This window comes from Syngnathus leptorhynchus, chromosome 17, assembly GCF_054491065.1.
Source record: "Syngnathus leptorhynchus isolate UIUO chromosome 17, UIUO_Slep, whole genome shotgun sequence".
In the NCBI taxonomy this organism is placed as follows: Eukaryota; Metazoa; Chordata; class Actinopteri; order Syngnathiformes; family Syngnathidae; genus Syngnathus; species Syngnathus leptorhynchus.
In genome coordinates, this window is record NC_141211.1 from 892448 (window position 1) to 913833 (window position 21386).

The following is a 21386-nucleotide window of genomic DNA, read 5'->3' on the forward strand; positions in this document are numbered from 1 at the left end:
TCTCAGGGTTTGTGGCCAAGGCGCGCACACACACACACACACACACACACACACACACACACACACACACACACACACACACACACACACACACACACACACACACACACACACACACACACACACACACACACACACACACACACACACACACACACACACACACACACACACACACACACACACACACACACACTCGTGTGTGTGTGTGCCCTTCCACAACTCTTCAGAACAACAATGCTCTCAAGTTGTTGGTGTCAACACATCATGATGTAAGCTCTTATTGCCAAGAAAACCCTGGAGATACTTTGTGATAAGTTGTTTTTGCGAGGATGATGGCCTTCAAAATGGACTTGTGAAAATGAAACATGCCAAGGCAAAGCATTTTTGTAAAACATCTCATTCCCAGTGATTTTCCGTGCAAATGATTGAATGTTTAATTTTGTCCACTAATAAAATTCATTCGATGTTTTTTTCAACTATGATAGGGTTACATAAGCCACTGATTTAGAAGAATAAATTCAACGATAAGCTAATTTTCATGACTCACACTTTCACTTTTTTGTCAAATAAAACAACCCGGTCGTATCAAATAAAACAAATTGAGTTGCGGTGAAAGCAAATTGAGCAACACTCTCAGGGGCATTGTTGCTCAGCTTTGCTCTGTTAAAAAAAGAAAGCATTTAACAGCAAATTAAGTCAGCAAATGAATTTTATTGTGCATTTACAAAACGAAAATGGTACAAAAAGCCAGTCAACAGACATTGTTTATTCAGAAAAAAAAATTGAAGGTGGAGAGCGCAAGATAGAGAGAAAGATGGGATTCTACAACTGCAGCAAAGCGTTCCTCAGACAAAGTGAGGAGCGTGGAAGGGGCGGGATTACAATCAGACTTTACTGGGGCCTGCCTGTCTGTCTGTCTGTCTGTCTGCCTGCCTGCCTGTCTGCCGCACAGAAACAAAGGGCTACTGAGACACGTGGACATTCTGTTGGATTGCATGGGGGCAGGTATCCCAATCAGACCAGAGCATTCTTCCAGGAGCAAGAAGAACCTGCACATTTTGGCTTTTTCTTTTGTGCTTGATATTTTCCATCACCAAGAAGAGTAGTTAATGCAGACAAAGTTTACTTCCTGTAAGTTTCCACCCAAGAAGTTGGCACAATCAAAGATGAGCTTTTACTTTTTTTTCATTTTCAGTACTCATAAATACAATATAACTCTCTTTCCCTGTATCCAAAGCCAACAACACACAGGTATTTACAAATCTGATAGCTGGATAAAAAAAAACAACAACCAAAAAAACAACCTCATAAATAATCAGAGAAACAAATCACTAAAAAAGAAAAAAATGCAGAGTCTGCTTTTGTTCTTTCACAAGGATGACATGAGTCTTATTTATAGATCACAGTGTCCACAGTTGAAAGATGATGAACAATGGAGGCTTCAGAGGTGTCTTCACAGATGGCCTTATCTAGTTTCCTGGAGAAAGAAAAGACAATAAACACAAATAAATAAGAATCATATTAAATCAATCAATCCTTTCTGACCAATCATGTAAGGAAAATGTCTCATACAAATCCATGCGCCAAATGTAAGCCGTCAAATGAAAGGGACAGCAACAATGAGCCAAAGGGGCAAAAGGAAGGAGGCGACCTAAGCCTGTGAAAGCAATGAAGCTTTCATGTTCTCAGCAAGGCGGTGGCCATTCCTCACCACTCCACTTTGACCTGGGCAACAGCAGACGTACAGGGGAGCCAGCCCAGCCCAGGCCAGCCCTGTCTTTGCACAGTCAGCAAGGGCTGAATCACAATTGAGCTCGTTGCTGATTTGTGTCAAACTTCTCCAATGAGGCGTTCGACTTTCTTTCTTGTGCTCATCACGACGCGGATGCTTCAATTATTAAAGAGAAACGATTGTATCCTACCTCGCTGCTTTTCCTGGCCGCGCTGATCCCCCGGGAGCCCGTCGAGCCCCGAGACGAGGAGCTTCCTGTGCTCGAGCAATTACTGGACATGTGATTCCTGGGAAGGTAACCGGCTTTACCGGCGTACGGCATCACCTCCTCGCCATGTGCAGCTATGGAATAAAGTCAAGCATTTTTTTAGTCACGGCTGTGCCACGGCGGCTCCACCTTGCTTCAATGTTAAGTTGAAGTCCAAAAGTTACTGCTTTGACATTGAACTCTTCAAGGCATGTCAAATCATTTGCAAGGTGTAAAAAGCGCAGAGTGGAAACATTGATTCAGGGCTCGGCCAGTCCGTGTCAAGTTCATTTAAAAAGAAACACACGTCAGCCCAGCGTTTTACTTTGGCCGTGTCTTTGTCTCGAGCCTTTGCGTTTGTGGTGGCCGCCGCTGCCGTCGTACTCGCTCCTCTCCAGGGAGGAGAGAGAGCCATTGGGCGTTTTACCAGCCTCCTCTGGGGGTGGTTCTGGAGGTGGAGGCAGGTCTGAGGAGAGAAGCACAAACAGGATACAAATATCATGATTATTGGCTGTCACTCAGCGTACAATGACCAAAACATCCTACCTCCGTGTATTTCTCTCCTGTAAACGGAAGTCTTGGAAGGCTTTTTTTTTACGCGACCTTTTTGGTTGAGTGGAGAGCACGTATCTGCCGGTGATGACCGGCTATGCACTGAACGAGAAGGAAAACAAAAAAAATCAAATGTACTTTAGCCTTCATTCCAAAATACTTGAGGAAATCAACGTTTTGTGTGCACACTATACCGGGTGTAGTGGCGTTGACGTCGTCGTCTTCATTCTGTGGGCAGCGCGCCGTGTGACTTTGGCACTGGGACGGGCCAACCTCCAACGAGGCGAGATGCTGTTGGCTAGAGAGGCTGGACTGGGTGAGCGGCGCGCTCGGTGCCTGGGGAACTGGCACCGGAGCGCACGGTAGCCTTCTGCTGCAAAGGCGACACTCCTCAGCTCAGACCCAAAGCCCAAGGATCCACCTAACCTACCGCGAGAGGTGATTTTCCTCTGGTTGCCGGCGCAGGTCACGGGATGCTCGCGTCTCCTCGTCGGGCGACGGGCTAAGCGTGGCGGTCGACCGGTGACTGTAAGAAGTCGCCGGAGACGAGGCGGCCTTGTTGTTCCTGTGGGAGTAGATGTCTTCGCAGCCTTCCGTCAGGTAGGTCCTCTCCGGGAGAGGAGGACACCATTCCTCTTGGTCTGAGCTGCAAGCAAAAGGAAAGGGATTGGAGAAGATGACAAAATCATCCCATTTTTGAAGACTCACCCGATTTCCATGTCTTCATTCTCCAGGGGCTCCTGGTCACATTGCTCCAACTCTCCAAGTGGGGGAGGTGGGGGCAATGCCTCCTCCATCCATGTTAAAGATGGCGTCTTAACAGCCTTCCCCATGGCCTTCTGCTTTGGCTTAGCTAGAAAACAAGTCGCTCTTTGTTGATTCAAAAATGAAAAGTAAAAAGATAGGAAAGAAAACGTCTGATTGAAGAAAAGAAGGAAAAAAAACCCCCAACATATTGTAACATTAGCATCGAAATGGAGCGACTAAATGATCAATCATTCATGTATCACGATTACACTGCAAGAAATGGCTTTCAACACTTGTCTTAATTCGTGTCGGGTTACCAGAATTGATCAATAATTCTTTCAAGCAGTCAGTGTAGGCTCACAATGAATGATTTGGATCTTTTGTCCTCACCGTTACAGCGATCCGGTTGAGCGTACTGAGGCCCCGAGATGATCCAGTGGCCGTCATCTTGCTCAGCGCCATGAAGTGGGCTTTGCGTTTGCTTTGAGAAGGGCATGATGGTGGTGGAGGCATAGGGAGTGGTGGTGAAGTTCTGAAGATCCTCGCCGCTGGCGTCGATAGTGCTGTAAATGGGCCCCTCGGTGGAACCGCTCGTGCTGCATTTCTCCGTCTGATTCAGGTAGTTGGAGATGCCGGCTTCTACGCAGCGTGGCAAAAGAGTACAAGCTCACCATTGAGCGCGTTTGGCTGAAAAAGACACCTTTTCTACCATTATAATAGCGCTCGGCTGTGTCCTGACTGCTGGTGCAGCACTTGACCGCCTCTTTACCGCTGTGGACCAAGTTGGTGCTGGGCCAAGAGTCTGCCAGCCACGGGTAGTTGCCCACGCTGCCACCCAGCACGCCTGGCCTACACACACACACACACACACACACACACACACACACACACACACACACACACACACACACACACACACACACACACACACACACACACACACACACACACATTGTGCTGTTGGGCTGGGGGACATCCACCAGCGTCCAGATGGGAGCAGAGCAGCGGGCACGACATAAACAGCACGGAAGACCCATTCTGTCCTTCTGGAGTCCCTGAGTGGCTGAGAGTACCTTCCAATGTGTCCAGATCCGTCCCCATGAGGAAATCCAACTAGAGAAGACAAAGAGGATGCAACTGACACGCACGCTACAGGAATATGAGTACATCCACGTGCTTGCCCTGTGGTATCCCACAAACTGCAAGTAACTCCGCTAACCTGCTGCCGTGTAAGCAAAGGAAGCAGTGTAGTGGCTCAACTCCTTTCTCTTTTTGCGTCGGCAATAGATCCAGACGCTAAAGCCCATGAGGATGAGCCAGCAGGCCCCGCCGATGCCCGCGATGAACGCCGGCTGCTTGACCACGTCGGTAATCTGCTCGGCCAGACTGGCGTCGCTCTCCCCGCCGTCGTCGGCGCCGCCGCCGGCGCTCGCCACCGACGGCTGTTCGCTGGCCGTGTCTGGGAGGGAGAAGCCCATGGAAATAATAGAAACGTGGATAAAGTTGACATTTTCCCCACTCACCGATGAGGACGGGCAAAGGCTGACTGCGGGTGCCCACGCCGGCGCCGGTAACGGCCGCCACCTCCACTTGGTAAAGGACGCCAGGCGTGAGGCCTTTCAAAGCCGTGGACAAAGAGTGCCCTTCCACTGTTTTGTTGATGTAGTAGCGTGTCTGGTTGCTATTGGCAGCGCTAACACACCAAACCTGTTTGCAAGCAAAGATGAGCACAACGAAACGCTTTTTGCTGCAAGGTTGCGGTGCACGTCCGAGGTGTTCACCCTGTACTCTTGGATGATCCCGTTGTGCATGTCGCTGGGTGGAGGCTCCCATGACACCATGATGCTGGAGGTGTTGCTTTGCTTCACCGTTGCCACTGTAACAGCTCGTGGCGGGGCACTCGGCACTAAAAGGCATCAGAAGAAAGACAGAAAATTCTCAATGTTGTTTTTAATCGCAACTTTTTATCAACCAATAGAAGCCGGAGCTAAACAATCAAATAACGTGTGGAGTATTAAGCCAACCCAAAATGAGGCTGATAAAAGATGACACTTGATTGATTGATGACATTTCTGACCTTTCCCAAGGTTTAGCAGAGCCATTACCTTCTTCTGGGGTTCGAACCAGTATTGTACGGCTGTCTTTCCCCTGAAATTCGTCAAAATAAGGCCGGATCTTTAGTTCATACTCAGTTCCTTTAAGCAAGCCGGTGAGTACGGTGCTGCGCTCAGAGGGGGAATTGATGTCTTGGAGGAGCCACGTTCCTTCACTGGGGCGATAAAAGAGACGGTAGCCTTGCACGTACTGAGATTGACGATCAACCTAGAGGAAGAAATCACACACGGTGACCTTGCCCGGAATAATGAGGAAAAAAAGAATCAACCAAGAGTCTTACAGCCCAGGAGACTCGGATGGAGGATGCGCTGGGTCTGATGGGCTCTTGTAGTTGGACTGCCACCTCCCCCAGTTCTCTCTGCAACTGTCTGTGGTCCACTCCCTGACCGGTGGGACTCACATCTGAAACAAACACGGGCCGAGATTACGCTGGGGTTCGCCTTCGATTCCTTTCCGACCGACCTTGTGTTCTGACGGGCTCAGAGATGGGACTCGGGTCGCTCAGGCCGTAGGCGTTGACGGCTCGGACGATGAATAAGTAGATGGTGTTGGGGAGAAGGCCGGTGATTGTGTGCGTTTCCACTTTCACCATGTCCGCTACAGTTTGCCAAGTGCTGCCGGCTGATTGGCTGGAATAGACGGTGACAAAACAAATGAGCTTTTAATGCATTCATGTGCGCACAACGAGATTTGCCCTAGGATATGCGACCGCTATTTTATTCACGTTAAAATGGCTACCAAGACAAATCGTTGCTTAAGGCTCGCTCGCATGGCGTGTGATGTAACATTCCAAGAAAAAGATGACATTTCTCATGTCACAAAAAGATGTGCACTGCATTTGTGAGTGTGCGTGTTTTGCAATATTCATTTGCATTGGCAGGAGTTTAGAAACGGGCTGTCAGTTTAACACCTTCATTCATGACGCTGCAAATTAGCGTGCTATCATTCATCTTTTGGGGCAAGCATTTTTAGCATTTTGTTTCCTAACAGACAAAAAAAAGGCATAACACACCTTTTTAGTGAAGAAAGTGAAAACGTTAGGGACCACCGAACTACATGATGTTGTTGTCAGCTCTAGAAAAACAATATCTCCCATTTCCAGAGCAAAAATACTCTCAAATGTTCTTTGGAATTGAGTAAGAACTTGAGAACTATCAATTAAGTTCTAAATTACAAGTGCTACATTTAGAATACAATAGTGCAAAAGCATTCCAAGGTTTCGACCTCAGTATGACAGTACTGCTTGCTGTCAGCATTAGTTGTCGGGAACGTCATTTGATTGTCACCTGAAGGCTTCAACGATGTAGGAGGTGACGGCAGCTCCTCCCTCGTGAGCATTTGGTTGCCATGTCAGAGAGACAGTGTTCTTGGACACATCTGTAACAATGGGTTTGTGCGGCGGACCTGGCAACTGGAAAGGCTCGGCGCTCTGAGCGACCCACGGCTCGGCATTCTCTGGATTTCAATGCAGAAATACTTCTCATCTTAATTCATTGGCACATTTGCATAGATTTGAAGCACGCTCACCTTTGACTGTGAGCACTCCGCTCCAACTTGTCTCCCCGCTGGAGCTGGCGGCCAGACAAGTGTAAACGCCAGAGTCGGTTTCCTGGCAACACAAAACAAAGAGGTGTGTGTGTGTGTGTGTTTGTTTGTGTGTGTGTGTGTGTGTGTGTGTGTGTGCCTGGCATCAGTTTAGTCCGGGTTTTAATGTTAATATACTCATTAGCGGCGATGTGACAAAATGACATATCGCTCAAAAGCAGAAAGCGTCGCGCTTGGTCGAGCGTCGAGGAAGTCGGCAGAACATTGAGACCTAATTAACGGCCGACTCTGAGACTGCATTTTCAGCGAGAGAAAGAATAATACCGTAATTTAAAAAAATAGAAGAATGATAATAAATGGTGATCATTCTTATCAATCAATCAATCAATCAATCAATCAATCAATCAATCAATCAATCAATCAATCAATCAATTGCTTTTCCAGTTGCCATTTTTGTCATGTATGCTTCATTCAACTTGGATTGGAGTCAATCAAGCTTGTGCCTTTTCTGCTCCTCATCTACAGTAATCCCTGGCTGCCAGAGCAGGAGATTTAAAAGCAGGATCAAAGAGTGAATTTTAATGACCAGTTCGAAATTTCTCAGGCACCTGTCTTTAAACCCGCCCGACAGCTACTTGATATTCAGACCAAATCAAATCATCCCGTGTGCAATAAATCTATCTAGCCGCTGGTGCACAGATGCCACCTTTTCAGAAGATAGCTACATAGATGAGCAAGGATGTTACACAGACTACCGTGAAGAATCACAAAGGGCTTTTCTAAGAAATGAACTTTGGAAAAACACCTTCGAGAGGCTTCCTCTAGTTCTTTCAGCCCTTATCTTGCTTCTCTATATCCAGCTCAATCTTTTATTCCCATCTCAAATGTCCTGAGAATTTAATTACAAGTATGAATGATGGCTAGTCGTGAAAAATCCCGCAAGCAATCAATGAATCAATCAGTCTCCTCCTCAAGTTGCTGCAATGCAACGGTGACCTCAGGTGTTGCTTCTTATCCAAGAGTGCCAAATGGATTTCATTAGCGTGGAGTACAAAAGCACAAATGATTGCTAATGGCCTTGCATAATCATGTTCATGCTGGTCACGCCTCAAGGCTGAGAATATTTTTCCTGCTCTCAGTGACTTACAACCAAAATACTCAAGAGTGCTACGCACGGATACAAAAACAACTGCGTATTCATCTAAGACAGGGAATGATTGAAATAAAAGGGACATACCTGAAGATTGGCAATTTGGAAGGTGCCGTTTTCCATCAGACGGATTCGAGCATCACTTGCTAGAATCCTTTGGCCATCTTTCTCCCACTGAATAGTGGGAGCGGGCTTCCCCATCACGTGGCAGTGTAACTGTGCCGTGGAACCCGGTGCATACGTGTGATTTGCCGGCCCTTGCCGGATGATGGGGGGAACGTGATCGGAGGGCGCTGTTTCAAAGGATGATGAACATTTTATTCCTCGCTTCTGAAGTTTCCAAATTTCTACATGTTCATGATAATCATCAGTCGCAACAACGACAGCAACAATGTTCGACTATCGGAGTAGAAACCAATCGGGGATTTTTCTGGAAGCGACTAATCATGTGAAAAGTCCATCAAGGAGTGGTGACGGACGAAAAGCCTCTTTGAGAGAAACATATGTTGCACTTGGTTTATTTGCATGGTGCCACTTGTCTGCTTTGATTACATCCTCAAAGACCCCCTCCCCTGCTGTCTGCTCATTTGGGGGAGGGGGATTTTCATTTGAACCATCTTTGACTTTACATCAGTGCACATTGAAAGGAGATTAAGCATTATGCCTCCAGCCCAGTGGGAGATGGGGGGGTTCAATGTATCTGTGAACCTTCTGCTCTATCTTCATTCTTCAAAATCAAACAGTCAACCAATTAGAGGAAACAATCTTACTTGCCTATGCGGTGTCGGTTCCACTCGCCTACATAGAATCGTGTGTGTGTGTGTGTGTGTGTGTGTGTGTGTGTGTGTGTAACTCACCACTTTCCACCTCTAGTAAGGCTTTTGTCAGTATGCTGCCCGCCACGCTGATGGCCTGGCAAATGTAGTAGCCAGAGTCCTCAACGCGGACGTCAATGATGGTTAGCTCCCCGCTAAGCGACACAGAAAATCGCCCTTGTGAGTGTTCCTGAATGGGAAACAGCAAAATCTGGAGGGAGGCAAAACAAACAACAGGTGAGTGAATTCATGTCAGATCCATGTTCAACATCTGATGCTGGCTGTTGGATCATGCTCCTAGTTGAAGCTGGCTGGCTGGCTTTTTCATGAAATGTTATTCATACAGTGAAATATAAAGCTCGCCACAGCACCTACACACTCTCGTCATCTCATCCTTCGGTACATTCCGACCGACACGTTGGAAAGCTGATCACACACTTGTGCAAAACCCACACACGGAGAGACGGACGGACACATTTGTACTTGTGCAAGCCTACGCACATTCGCGCTATGATGCTGAGTGAAGAAAAAGGATTGGAAGGTGTGTGCGTGCCTGCGTGTATGAATGTGTGGGTGAGTGTCATGCTGGCTGGCGCAATAGCACACACGGCACGCAGAGCAAGCAAAGAATGAACGCCTATCAAGTTCTTCATCAGGCATATGCGTCATCATAATCAAGCTGCATAGATTTGAGAAGAATCCATGTGAAACTCTTTCTTACCTGGCTTCCTTCTTTTTGCCAAAAGACAGCCGGAGGAGGGTTTCCTTTTGTGCCACACAGAAAGGTTACAGTGCGACCCGGTGCTGTGATCTGGTCCCGTGGCCGCACAACCATCTGAGGGGGCACTGGCGAGAGAGAGAAAAAAAAAAGGATTTTTGCAGATGACACCCACATGCGCCAGGCCATTCATTTGAATTCATTTCAAGTGGTGTAATATACGCTTGTATGCTCTTCCATTCTATTCCACATTAGACATACTCAATTAAACTTGCATTGCAAACTGCTGACAACACACAATTGTGGCAAATAACGTAGCCTCGTATTTGGCTGCTAATTATAGTTCTTCCTCCCAAAACGACTCTCTCAAATGGCATGAAATGAGATACTCACTGGATGAGCCAACTGCAATGGAAGGAAGCAAAATGGGTGGAAATGAAAAGAGAGAAGAATGAGGAGATGTTGAATGGGGATGTGAGACAGTACATGAAATAGACTGGACATGATGGCGCGTCATGAGTTACAGCTACACAAAAACAAGTTCTTCTTATTATCCTGACGCTGCAAGCATTCAATCTGGATATTTATTCAGTTCAAGTGGAATTTCTGGAACTGTGGGACAAATACATAAAGGAATAGCTTCAATGCATAGATAATGCACAAACAGGGTGTATTTGCCATTGCAAGTACTTGAATGTCCTTTTAAAATGTCAGCATGTTGTCAGTGGAAAATGTCGCTTGAAATATTCCCTTTTATCACGTCCAATGAGTGCATCTCTTCAAGTTCGAATGTAATTTCAGTTCTTTTTCATCTTGCCTTTCTCTCGAGAGGCATGAACAATTGAGACTTGAAAAGGAACTTAAAGCCTGACTTTTTTTCACTTTATCTCTCATATAGTCTTAGCGAGCCGTCCGTCGGTACCCAGCGGCACTTTTTAACGATGCAGACACAAAGGCTCTCTCTCTCTCTTACCATGGACTTGCAGGGAAGCCGCCGCCTCGGCTTTCCCGACACTGTTCTCCGACACGCACGTGTAAGTGCCCTCGTCTTCGGCTCGCGCCTGCTTCAGGTGCAGACTGTTGTCGCTGCGGATCTCGTATCTGCAAACACGTATCTGGGGTCATTGACTCATTTTGCTAAGCAATAGCTTGTGAAGAGATTGTCCAGAAAAAAGTCCAATGAGTGTCTGCGTTACCTTCCTCGAGGCAGCTCCCCCTCCTCTCTGCGCCAGCGAATCGTCGGAGTTGGATCGCCATGCACCTCGCAAAAAAAGTCCACCGTATCATCAGCCAACACCACTTGGTTCACCGGCTGCTTAGTGAATACTGGCCTCTCTGAAAGGAAAGACAAGAGTGGAACATTGGATCGGATAAACATATAGTGTCACACTTCCAACAACAAGAACCAGAACAACAAACACACTCATTAGCACAGCACTTGAATTGGATCCCATTAGATTCTTCTAATGCGGATTAAAAAGACAACACGCAATCACACTTCTGGATTTGTGCAATTGCTATTCTTGCAGGATCATGATCCAGACAATGACGCTAAACCCAACTTGCTGAAGTCACTTTACTTTTGTATCATTCAAACCCCCCAAAAAAACCGATCTACCCATGAGCGTCACGATAATCAAAGAAAGAGCAGTTAGGAGGCAGAAATAAAATGTCAATTTTCTCCTCGTTTGCGAGGATCAATACACACTGGTCTGCTGAGAGAATAGGGGAGACGTGAAAAAAGCAAGCCAAGAAAAAACGCCAACCAGCACAGAAACATTCGACGACTGCTGCTGAGAAAGGGAGAAAACAAAATATTTTTTTTTGTGAAGCTATTCAAGATTGCCATGAAAGAAGTACATCTTTAATTCTTACCAAATACTACCAGTTCAGCTGGATCGCTGTCTTTTTCTCCAACCATATTGGTGCCAACACACACGTACATGCCAGCATCAGCTTTTCTGGTGTTGGAAATCATGAGTTTGCCCCCTCGGATCTGAAAAAGGAGTGCAACAATCAGAAATTGGAAACCAGCGCGTAGTTTCTGCCTGGATAGCGTCAACTTACTGTGATCCTGTCATCTCTGTCGTTGACCTGGACATTATTTCTCTTCCACGAGATGGTGGGCTCAGGATGTCCTCTGGGAGGAATACACTCCATGACGGCCGGCTCACCTGCCGCCACCACTACATCGCTGGGCGTCTGGCGAAAGTCATCTCTTAGAACTGGGGGGGGATGTATACAAATGTGACATTTTTCAAATTCTATCCAAACCTTTATCAAAAAAATATCTTTACTTCTCATTAAAATAATGTGAACATATCAAACTATAAGTCGGGAAAAAAACTGTGAATCATCCTTGAATTCATTTTGTGTTATCTTTTCCGTTTACTGTCATTGGTGCACATGAATAATGAAGGTAACTAAATTATTCACTCTCATCCACACCATTTCCCCTGGCAAATTCACGTGCATAAATCCATTGCAATACTGAGAGTGGGTCGCTGCTGCATACAAATTCAGACAAATCAACGCCACTGAGCGCGCGCGGCAAGAGAATAGAAAGATCAGAAAAGGATTGGCTCATTTCTACCTTTGTGTACCTTTGGAAGGCAATGGGGCGGTTTTGTAGTTGCGCTTGATGCCTTCATACCAGGATGAGGCCAAAGCCACAGAGGCCGCCGGCCAGCCCGGCCTCTGCCCGCCCTCTGCCCGGCCTCTGCCCGGCCTCTGCCCGGCCTCTGCCCGGCCTCTGCCCGGCCTCTGACCGGCCTCTGACCGGCCTCTGACCGGCCTCTGACCGGCCTCTGACCGGCCTCTGACCGGCCTGCCTGCCTGCAGGCTACAAGTCGGGTCTAAGCCACTCCAGGGATTCCACAAAGGAGGAAAAACCAATGGATCAGTTTCTACGACATTCCTGCCCTAAAAGCTTCCCGTCACTCTAAAGCGAGAAAACAGATGGCAAAAACGGCTCGTCGTGTCACAAAACTTTCCTCAAAAACGATTTTCCCTGCTGCTCTTTGATGAGAGTTGAAAATGTTGACATCAAGGCGATACGGGATATTTCATTGATGCCTGGGGGATATCATGATTGATTTACTTACATTACAGAGATATGAGTGATATAAATAAGTCATCCTGATATGAAAATCTCATCCGCATTTAGATTTGCCAAAATATACAAATGTGATGCTACTGCTCACTCACTCACTCACTCACTCACTCACTCACTCACTCACTCACTCACTCACTCACTCACTCACTCACTCACTCACTCACTCACTCACTCACTCACTCACTCACTCACTCACTCACTCACAATATATCTGGGTGGAAATAGGGTGAAAAGTTTATTAGGTAGCGGCAATTACCCATCAGACCCTTGAGGACGCATATCAAGCACGTGCACTTTGACCTTTTGCTAAAAGCCCTTCCACAAAGCCAGAGTAATCCCCATCCGGCATGCTTTCATCAGCGTCCAGAGTAACACACAGGGGAAAAGATAAGGATTAGGGGCCCTATTTTCATAGCTAGCTAGCGTGAAGTGCAGTCTAACCGTACGCATAGGGTGGACTTTTCTTTCTTTTAGCATTTTGCAGACAGAAGAGGGCGTTTGCGCCGTTGGGGGAGCAAGCGCCTTTCAGCCAATCAAAAAGGCTCCCAGTTTGCTTCCATTAAAGACTTTCAGAAGGAAAGGAACTGCAAGATGGCCGCCGTGGATCCCTGATCATGCATCTTGTGTATTTCAGACAATGTGAAGCCAAAATAGATTTCATTTTCACATTTGATTGGACACATCTGGGGTGAGCTGCTGCTCACTTGTAATTACAGAGCTTTATTGCTGTTTGTGTTGCTCCTAAGGATGGCGTGTGTGCGTACATACTTGACAGCAGCCCCCATCGCCCCAACGTATAAATATTCATACGCGAGATAGAGAATGAACCACAGTCCCTTTGCTGGGAGGGGGCGGGGTATCAAGATAAAAAAAAAAAAAAAAAAGATATGGGCAGCAGATATTGCTGGTCATCTGTTCTCTCCCAAAACCAAGCAACCTTCTTCAGCGTAACCCCACATGACCAAATGTTCCGTTCTTGCTCCATCCATCCATCCATCTATCCATCCATCCATCCATCCATCCCTATTGTTCCATGATCATGCCTGCTTAGATGCACACAAGCACGTCATCTCTGTTCTCTCTGGGCAATATATGTTCAGGGTCCCAACAGAGGCCCCGTCTGGAGCTGCTCATTATCCGGAGTGGACCCCCTCTGATCCCTATCAACTACTGCACCATGATGAAACGGGCCCACACAGGATATTGGCCGAGGGAGCGTCAAGAGAAATGGGGAGGAAGGGGGGTGGGGGGCGCTGTTGATCGGACAGATGTCGACACTGCTGAGCCCATGTGAGCGTTTTCCACGACATCAAATATCCTTGTTGTTGTTTCTTCAGATGTTGACACTATCATCTGCTGATTATTTATTTCAATCACGGGTATCTATTCCATCTATTCTCCTCTCTTATTTTTATTTATGTATTTAATTGTGAATTGATTCCTACTAATATTAGGGCAGGGTAACTTTAGCAGAATGTTGCCAACAATCAACACCTCTCCTCTTTTCTTCTGACAGAGAGCCATTCAAATGAAATGACCTTGTCCAGTCCGTTTGATCCAGAGGCCGGTACGTTAGTGATTAACACCACAGACAGAAAATACAAGCTTATTTCTCCCGGTAGACTTGTCGAAATGTAATTATTTGCCACCGGGCTGGGATAACGCTGAAATTAAATCTACAAGTCAGTGTGATGCATTACAAACAGATGTTAAGCCCGCGATTAGCATAGATAAAACACTTAGCGCAACATAATCATCAGGCAAAGGTTCAATTTAATTTTCGTGCCACGCTCAGATCCTGTTTACAATGTTTTAAAATGTTTCATCACCGTGGCTTGACTTTTTGAAATGGAATTAATATGAGCTATTGCCACACAGCGGTGGGCGATGATGAGGTTATCTATCAAGGTGTGATGTTTCATGGCTTCTTAAGCGCTGGTAAATGGCCAGGCCTTGCTCCACAGAGAGCCGTTCTGTCACATCCAGAGTGCTGAGATGGGGGAAGATGGCGAGATGGAGCTCGGGGTTATTTGGCAGCAGCACAGACTGCAGTCTGTTTCTCCCCCCCCCCCCACTCATAATAATATATCTAGAAATGCGGTTGGCAAAGTCACGCATGCACGGCCACCGCTAAGGAGCGCAATGGCAGCCCTTCCTTCCTTGCTTCCTTCCTTCCTTCCTTCAGCCTTCAGTAAAGCAGAGGGCCCCTTCACAGGGGTGGTCGAGCCTCCTGTGTGTGGTCAGCTAATAAAGCAATTGTCTGGCCCTGAAAAGAGGATTACTTTCATCTAGAAACAGCGGATGTCGTGTGCCCCATAGCATCAGGCTAAGCGGGTCACTGGAAATTGCAAAAAGCTCCATTGTGAGGCAAATGACACCCTCCTTGTCTCCCTCAACCTTCGTTTGACTGCGAGGTCACAGACGGACACTGTCCACTTTTGCCACCTCATCATGGTGTCTGTCCTAGAGAGGTGAGGCACGTGTCTGACTTAACATCTCTCGTATGCTGTGTCAGCAAACGGCCAAAGGATGCCACTTCAGATGGCCAAGGCCTCAGATTCTGCCCTTTTTCTTGTTTGTGCAACACGGCACATTTCGAATGAAGACTAAAGGGCTGTAGGAAGGACAATGGTTTTCATTTTCCAAGCTGTCACCAAAGGCCCAAAACCTATGGACCTTGGAGGAGAAATCAATTTGGCTCCAGTTGAATGACCTTTTCTAACTCTTAAGGTGGCTGACCGTCTAATAGAGAAATGAATCCTCAACAAATACACACAGCCAAAATCAATAAGCATTTTGCACAATTGTTTGCCCACACTTACAATATTTCAGTCTATTGCTCTGGGAGAAAAAAAAAAAGCAGGACAAACGACTCTCTGCTCAGGTTCCTTATGATAGAAAGCTCAGTGAGACACAAAATAAGGGGCGATTGGTTTCACGATATTATGAAAACATACAATCAACATACTTCTTTAACAAATACGTATGGGTGAGGAGCTCCTTTGTATTTGTGTAGAAAGGAGCAGTTATTTAGCGTGTCTGACAGTGCAGCTCACACAGATAATGAGGATCAGTTGGAGCAAGGCCACTTTATTGTTCTCTGCGGCAGGCACCACGTCCTGTGTCCTTTGGAGGGGGGGTTAAATCGCCTCCTCACACCCACCACCTGTTGTAGAAGCACCAGCCAGCAGCCAAACCCCCATCAGATCCACCCAACCGACCCCCGAGTTCCTCTCTGTCTTTGGCCGAGGTCCAGATCATGCAAAATGGGGGGGGGTTAAGCTCGTGGCCTCACTTCAGCCATCTGATCGCCCTCTTTTAAACCTGTACAAGCGACCATATGAAGCTGTAATCCTATTAGTCAAGCATGAAAACACATCTTGCAGAGAGACATTTTTAAAGGCACACACAAGGTTTTTTTTTTTTTTTCTGTACTGGTCAACTTCATGTACGTGCAGCGGTGCGTGATGTTTGGTCCAAAAAAAAAGACAAACCAGACTGCATTGCTTCAAATGGCGTGCATTCTATTATCTATTCCACAGCCTCTTTAAAAAAAGTGATGGCTAGATAAAGTCAAATTAAGATTGTCCAGTGTGTTTATCGTTTAGTTGGCCTACTGTCCCAAAGCAAATATCAAAAGTGGCTTTTGGCTGGCAAATGTGGCATTTGAAAAATGAACTAACATCTGTTCCGAAGAAGCTGCCAATGAGCGGTGACCTGCATTCCTCCTCCTCCACCAGAACATTTTCCAGCAATCCAGCAGCAAAAGCTATTATGTTTTTTGTTTTTTTTTCTTCCCCCTGAGACAAAGCTGTCTACCACGGACTTTCATCAGAGTCGAGTCACAACACGACAGAGGTCGCACTCTGTAAGACATATACAGACAGACTATGTGGGCTATTGTTTGGGTCCTTGGGGTTCAAACTGTCAGGAGACGTGATCCTGAGGTCAGGGGTTGCATTCTGAGGGATGATTATAAGAGACCAGCGTGAAAACTGCTTTTGCAGGCTAGGCTAGGCTAGCCTTGTTCCTTGTCATCTGTAACTTGCAAGTCATATGTTTCCAATTTCATCAATACAAAAATACAAATAATTGGGAAAAAAGCACTTCCAAGGTGCTTACTTACGCGCCACTTCCAGAGATGCATTGCGACTGAGCGCCTCCCCCAGGTAGTTGCGCGCTACGCACACATAGATCCCTTCATCGGGTTTGCTCCGCCGCCCGTGCACAATTCGTAGGAAGAAGAGCGAACCGCTGGGTAAGAGCATCCTGTGAGAGCGAGGGTCTTCGCGGTCCGTCTCCACACGCTCGCCATCTTTGTACCATTCCACCATGGGAGTGGGACGCCCCTCTGCTTTACAGTTGAGGGTGGCTGGCTCCCCCTTGGACACAATCAAATCAGATGGATGCTCGACGATTCGCGGAGCAGCATCCTCTAACCTGGGTCGAGATCCTGCAACAAGGAGAAAAGATTCTGTTCACTGTTGCCCTGCAGGGAATATGAAATCAAAAAGGTCCTCACCCACCGAGGAAGAGAAATGGCATAGTGGATAGAAAGTCGGCTCTCTGCTCGATTCAAACAGAAGCATCTAGATAGGATTGGAGTTTTGAAACCTTTGCTTTGCCCACAAATGTGCTGCTTGTTTAGTACGTATCTTTCCCTCCATGATTCACTGCAACCTCGCATCCCGGTCGACCGCACGAGATTTTATTTTCAAATATACGAGACGGGAAGTAGATTCCCAATGATGACGATGGTAAAATGATTGATTTTGGGCTCCCATAAATGCCTCAACCTCTGCTGTTTGTTGTTTTACAGCTTCCTTGCCAAACTCCTCCTTAAGGTTTTCCCTGAAAGCCATGGGAATTGACTTGCAAATTCAGTCTTCACAATTAAATTGGCAGGCTTGTACGTTTTTTTTTTTTTTTTTTGCTGCAGCCACCTCGTCGAGTCCTTGACCCTGCAGGCATGGCAAAAAGAGCCACTTACATGAGAATACAAAGCACAGCGGGTGTGCATTGCTAAGCATCTCAACCACGCAAAAGGAAATTGGCGCTTTATGATGCATCTTTGAGGGCCATCCAGAGCTTTGTGCTCATGTAAATTTGGTGCCATCTTTGCAACTAAGTTAATTATGAGAGTTGGATCCAAGGCAGGCTGTACGCTTAGCCTCCCTCAGTATGGATATCAAGGTTTGGTGTTGTCTGTTTGATCTGGGTACTGGCTTGTTTGGGGTCGTCCCACAGTTATTGCATTGGAGAGCAAGGCAAACAAAGTCTGTCCAAGGCCATGAGGGGAGACACAACGGTGTTGACTGATGCTAACAGAGATGAGTGAACATTTCACTGTCCCCTTACTTGGGCAAACACTTGGCTCCACATGTAGGGCATTAGAATGTCAGCACTAGGTCATTGGAGAGACTTGGCAACACTTCCTGTATAACAATCAATACATTTCCATGTGGCTCTTCAATAAATCGGAGTGGTTACCTTTTATGTCTGCATTGCAGCAGCAAATAGAAGCACGGTGGTGGTATTATGACATCATTTGTTTCAGGTCGAATCAATGATTGCATTTGTAATTTGTCTATATGCCTGCCTACAATGGTAAAGATGGCACGACTGTGCAGAGGAGGATGTACCATCTCATAATGGGCCGAGTCATATAAATGAGCAAAAGTGACTCCCACCCATGTCACATTTGAATTGGGGGGGGGGGTGGGGGGGGAGCAGATGCTGGTCAGAATCTTCGATCCCTTGGATCCCGGCTTGCACATGGGCTCATCATATGGCATCATTGAGAAAGATGAAGCATTTTGGCTTCAGTAAACTTGTTCTGTTTACAGATGTCCATTTAGAACCTTATGCCAAAAAAATAGAAGCAAACCAATGAGAGAGCTGAGACGAACGTTTTTTTCCGATAAATTGCTGAATTGAAATCCCCTCTATTTTAGATGGGCCGTCCACTTGTTTGGAAGCTGATGATGTGAGGGAAGCGCATCTGTGCAAACATCACTCAAAGGCAAAATTCAACTTACCATAAGCCCAACTCCACAATGGACATAAAACCAGTAAGGTTAGTCGATACTCCATTATACACCGGAACGTTTCATAGGTGTTGGAGGGAAAAAAATCCAAGGCTGTTAAAAGAAGTCTCCATCAATAGAGTCCAACTCCACAGGTAGCACCATAGCCACTGCTCTCATCAAAATCACACTTTGCACATCCCAAGGTAACTTTTCCGACACTCTCTAATCCGGTGTACAAGTCGCAGGCAGGTCATGACAGAGCAGCCAGCCAGCCGGCAGGCAGGCAGGCAGGCAGGCGGCAGGCAGGCGGCAGCCGGCAGGCAGGCAGCCGGCAGTGATTCCAGGCAGCGAGCGAGCGATCTCGGTTCTCTTGTGTCCGCTGCATGAGACAGACTGGCTGGTCAGAATGTTCGCAAAATGTATACAAGAAAACAAGAGCGTGCGGAAATGGTTTCCGGTATTATTTTCAAAATAAAGTATAATTCCACATGAACATAAAACACTGCCATTCACGTGCGATTCTTTTTCTTCGCCGGCGGGACGAATTTTTAATCTATTTTTGTAAACTTTAGAAAATGTGATTTTTTTACAGTACAATACTTAAGGCGGCCATCAAGTGCTGTTTTACGTTGAAGACTTTGCCCTCGCTTTACGTCCAGCACACTTGACTTTTGGTGATGCAATTCTTAAAGGGCCAGCTTGCAGAAACACGGAAAGGAAGAACTGCTTGTTGAAACAGATTGAGCCTCCATCCATCCATCCATCCATCCATCCATCCATCCATCCATCCATCCATCCATCCATCCATCCATCCATCCATCCATCCATCCATCCATCCATCCATCCATCCATCCATCCATCCATCCATCCATCCATCCATTGTTTCCAAGACGTTGTCTAACAAAAAGAAGACTTTCCTCTGGAATCTGAATGCAACGTGAAGTACCACTTGATTGTGCTGAATGTGGTGCTATTTAAACAAACCATACAGTGGAAAAGAAATGCTACAGCACTAAGAGACAAAAAGACACTCCACATACACACTGACTGCAATTTATCTGCGTGTATGCCTGCTCTTGATGAAAAGCGAAAAGCAATATCACATGTGCCAAGAGATATGGCAAGCTGCAGCCAATGAGTCCTGACACATCAAGAGCCACAATCCTGCATGATTGTCTTGGACGGCCATTGAGGTGAGTACATATTAGGGTTACACAAACCTAGTAAACATGCAATGGATTGCTCCACACCTGGATGCAGGCAAAAAATGACTGAAGGAGCCATTGCGTACTCTATTTTAGAAATCAGCAAACCCCCCCAGATGGTTGTTTCATATTTGATGCATGTTGAAATTTAATTGGTGAAACTGATTAATTGAGCATTGCGCTTTGATTGAATAAAACATGATGAAGCTCTCCCACTGTACGAGCTTCCGCTGGGCTGTGACTGATGACGCTACTTTACTGCCTTTGTCAAACATTTGCCATTGCTGTCGGTGAAATCAAGTACTCCACAAATTTAGACTCATTATGCAGTTTAGCAAGTGAATTACAATGACAAGCCATCAGTGAGTTTTGGTGCAGTGCGGTGGCTGAGTAATAGATGATATGCCATCTCTTTATTCAATTGCCTGATCGGTTCTGCTTTAATGAATGCACTTCCAGCTAGACTTTTGTGGGAAATGTATTCAATCATATAAACAAGAGAAATTCTTCTGGATCCTGCCTCCCTTTTGTACTGTGGGTCGCAGCCAATCCAATTGAAAGGCAGATCAAGAAACAGCTAGATTGTCATCTCATCACGCCATTCAATTCATCCATAATAGGGGGCCTAGCCACTTATTACCAGTTCTGGCTCTGGGATGTTGGGGAAAAAAAAGAATCAAATAAGACAAATCAAAAAGAAAATAATTTTTTTTGTTGTGAGACATGTTTCCATAACAAATGTAAGTACGTTTGAGTGAATGCACCCAGTCAGTGTCAGACTATCTGGATTCCCATCACTGTTGTACAAGCAATCATTAGAGCTGCTTTACAAACAGGAAGGAAAGGAGTCTGGAGATAACAACTTTGGTGTCAACAATATATGTCAGACAAACGACAATACACCCAATGTATTTCTATTTTGAAATGAAAGCATTCCCATTCTGTCATTCCACACATTGTTCACGCATGTATATTCTGGCAAAGGAATCCTCTGTAAAATAGCTTTCCACCCTGGCTAAGTCAGAACAGCGGGTCAGCACAGACCACAGATGTGCTTTGGGATCTGCTCTGTAATTTAGCCTACGCTCCGCTCTGTGGAGCTCCCATCCGTTGCTCTCCTTGGTGATGAAATGACTCTTGCAATTTTCCAAGTGTCCACTGAGGCTCTGGGGAGGGAGGGAGGCAGCAATTACCGCCCGCCTCCCCTCCAACACACATGCAATGACAAAGGTGGCAGAAAATGGTCTGCATTTCATTCAGGCCGCCACTCACCTGGCTGGTGTTGGCATGAAGCCCTAGCCTGACAGCAGCAGGCATTCCAGCGTGCCACTTTGCTGCCATGTCTGAAAATGCATTCGTGTCACCAATGACATTAGCTTCAAGGAAACAAACAGGCAGACTCTTGGTGTGCAT

General features: G+C 46.3%; 1 protein-coding gene across 3 annotated transcripts; it reads right to left on the reverse strand.

Moving 5' to 3' along the window:
- Positions 1 to 726: 726 nt before the first annotated feature.
- Positions 727 to 19140, reverse strand: robo3 (roundabout, axon guidance receptor, homolog 3 (Drosophila)). Of its 3 annotated transcripts, none has more exons than XM_085936243.1 (27): positions 18778 to 19140; positions 16866 to 17192; positions 11692 to 11849; positions 11500 to 11620; positions 10821 to 10959; positions 10598 to 10725; positions 9628 to 9752; positions 8949 to 9117; positions 8179 to 8384; positions 6924 to 7005; positions 6683 to 6851; positions 5859 to 6025; positions 5677 to 5798; positions 5387 to 5603; positions 5063 to 5187; positions 4805 to 4988; positions 4501 to 4740; positions 4355 to 4394; positions 3991 to 4130; positions 3672 to 3920; positions 3243 to 3387; positions 2965 to 3180; positions 2729 to 2832; positions 2529 to 2636; positions 2308 to 2448; positions 1926 to 2077; positions 727 to 1480 (listed from the first exon to the last, which is right to left on the reverse strand). In XM_085936243.1, exons 1-27 carry the CDS (start codon positions 18830 to 18832, stop codon positions 1469 to 1471), a joined length of 4041 nt encoding a protein of 1346 aa, XP_085792369.1. In that variant the 5' UTR covers positions 18833 to 19140; the 3' UTR covers positions 727 to 1468. The 3 variants fall into 3 exon arrangements, with proteins under 3 accessions (XP_085792369.1, XP_085792367.1, XP_085792366.1); XM_085936241.1 differs by having other exon boundaries at positions 2729 to 2904; XM_085936240.1 differs by having other exon boundaries at positions 2729 to 2907.
- Positions 19141 to 21386: the final 2246 nt, after the last annotated feature.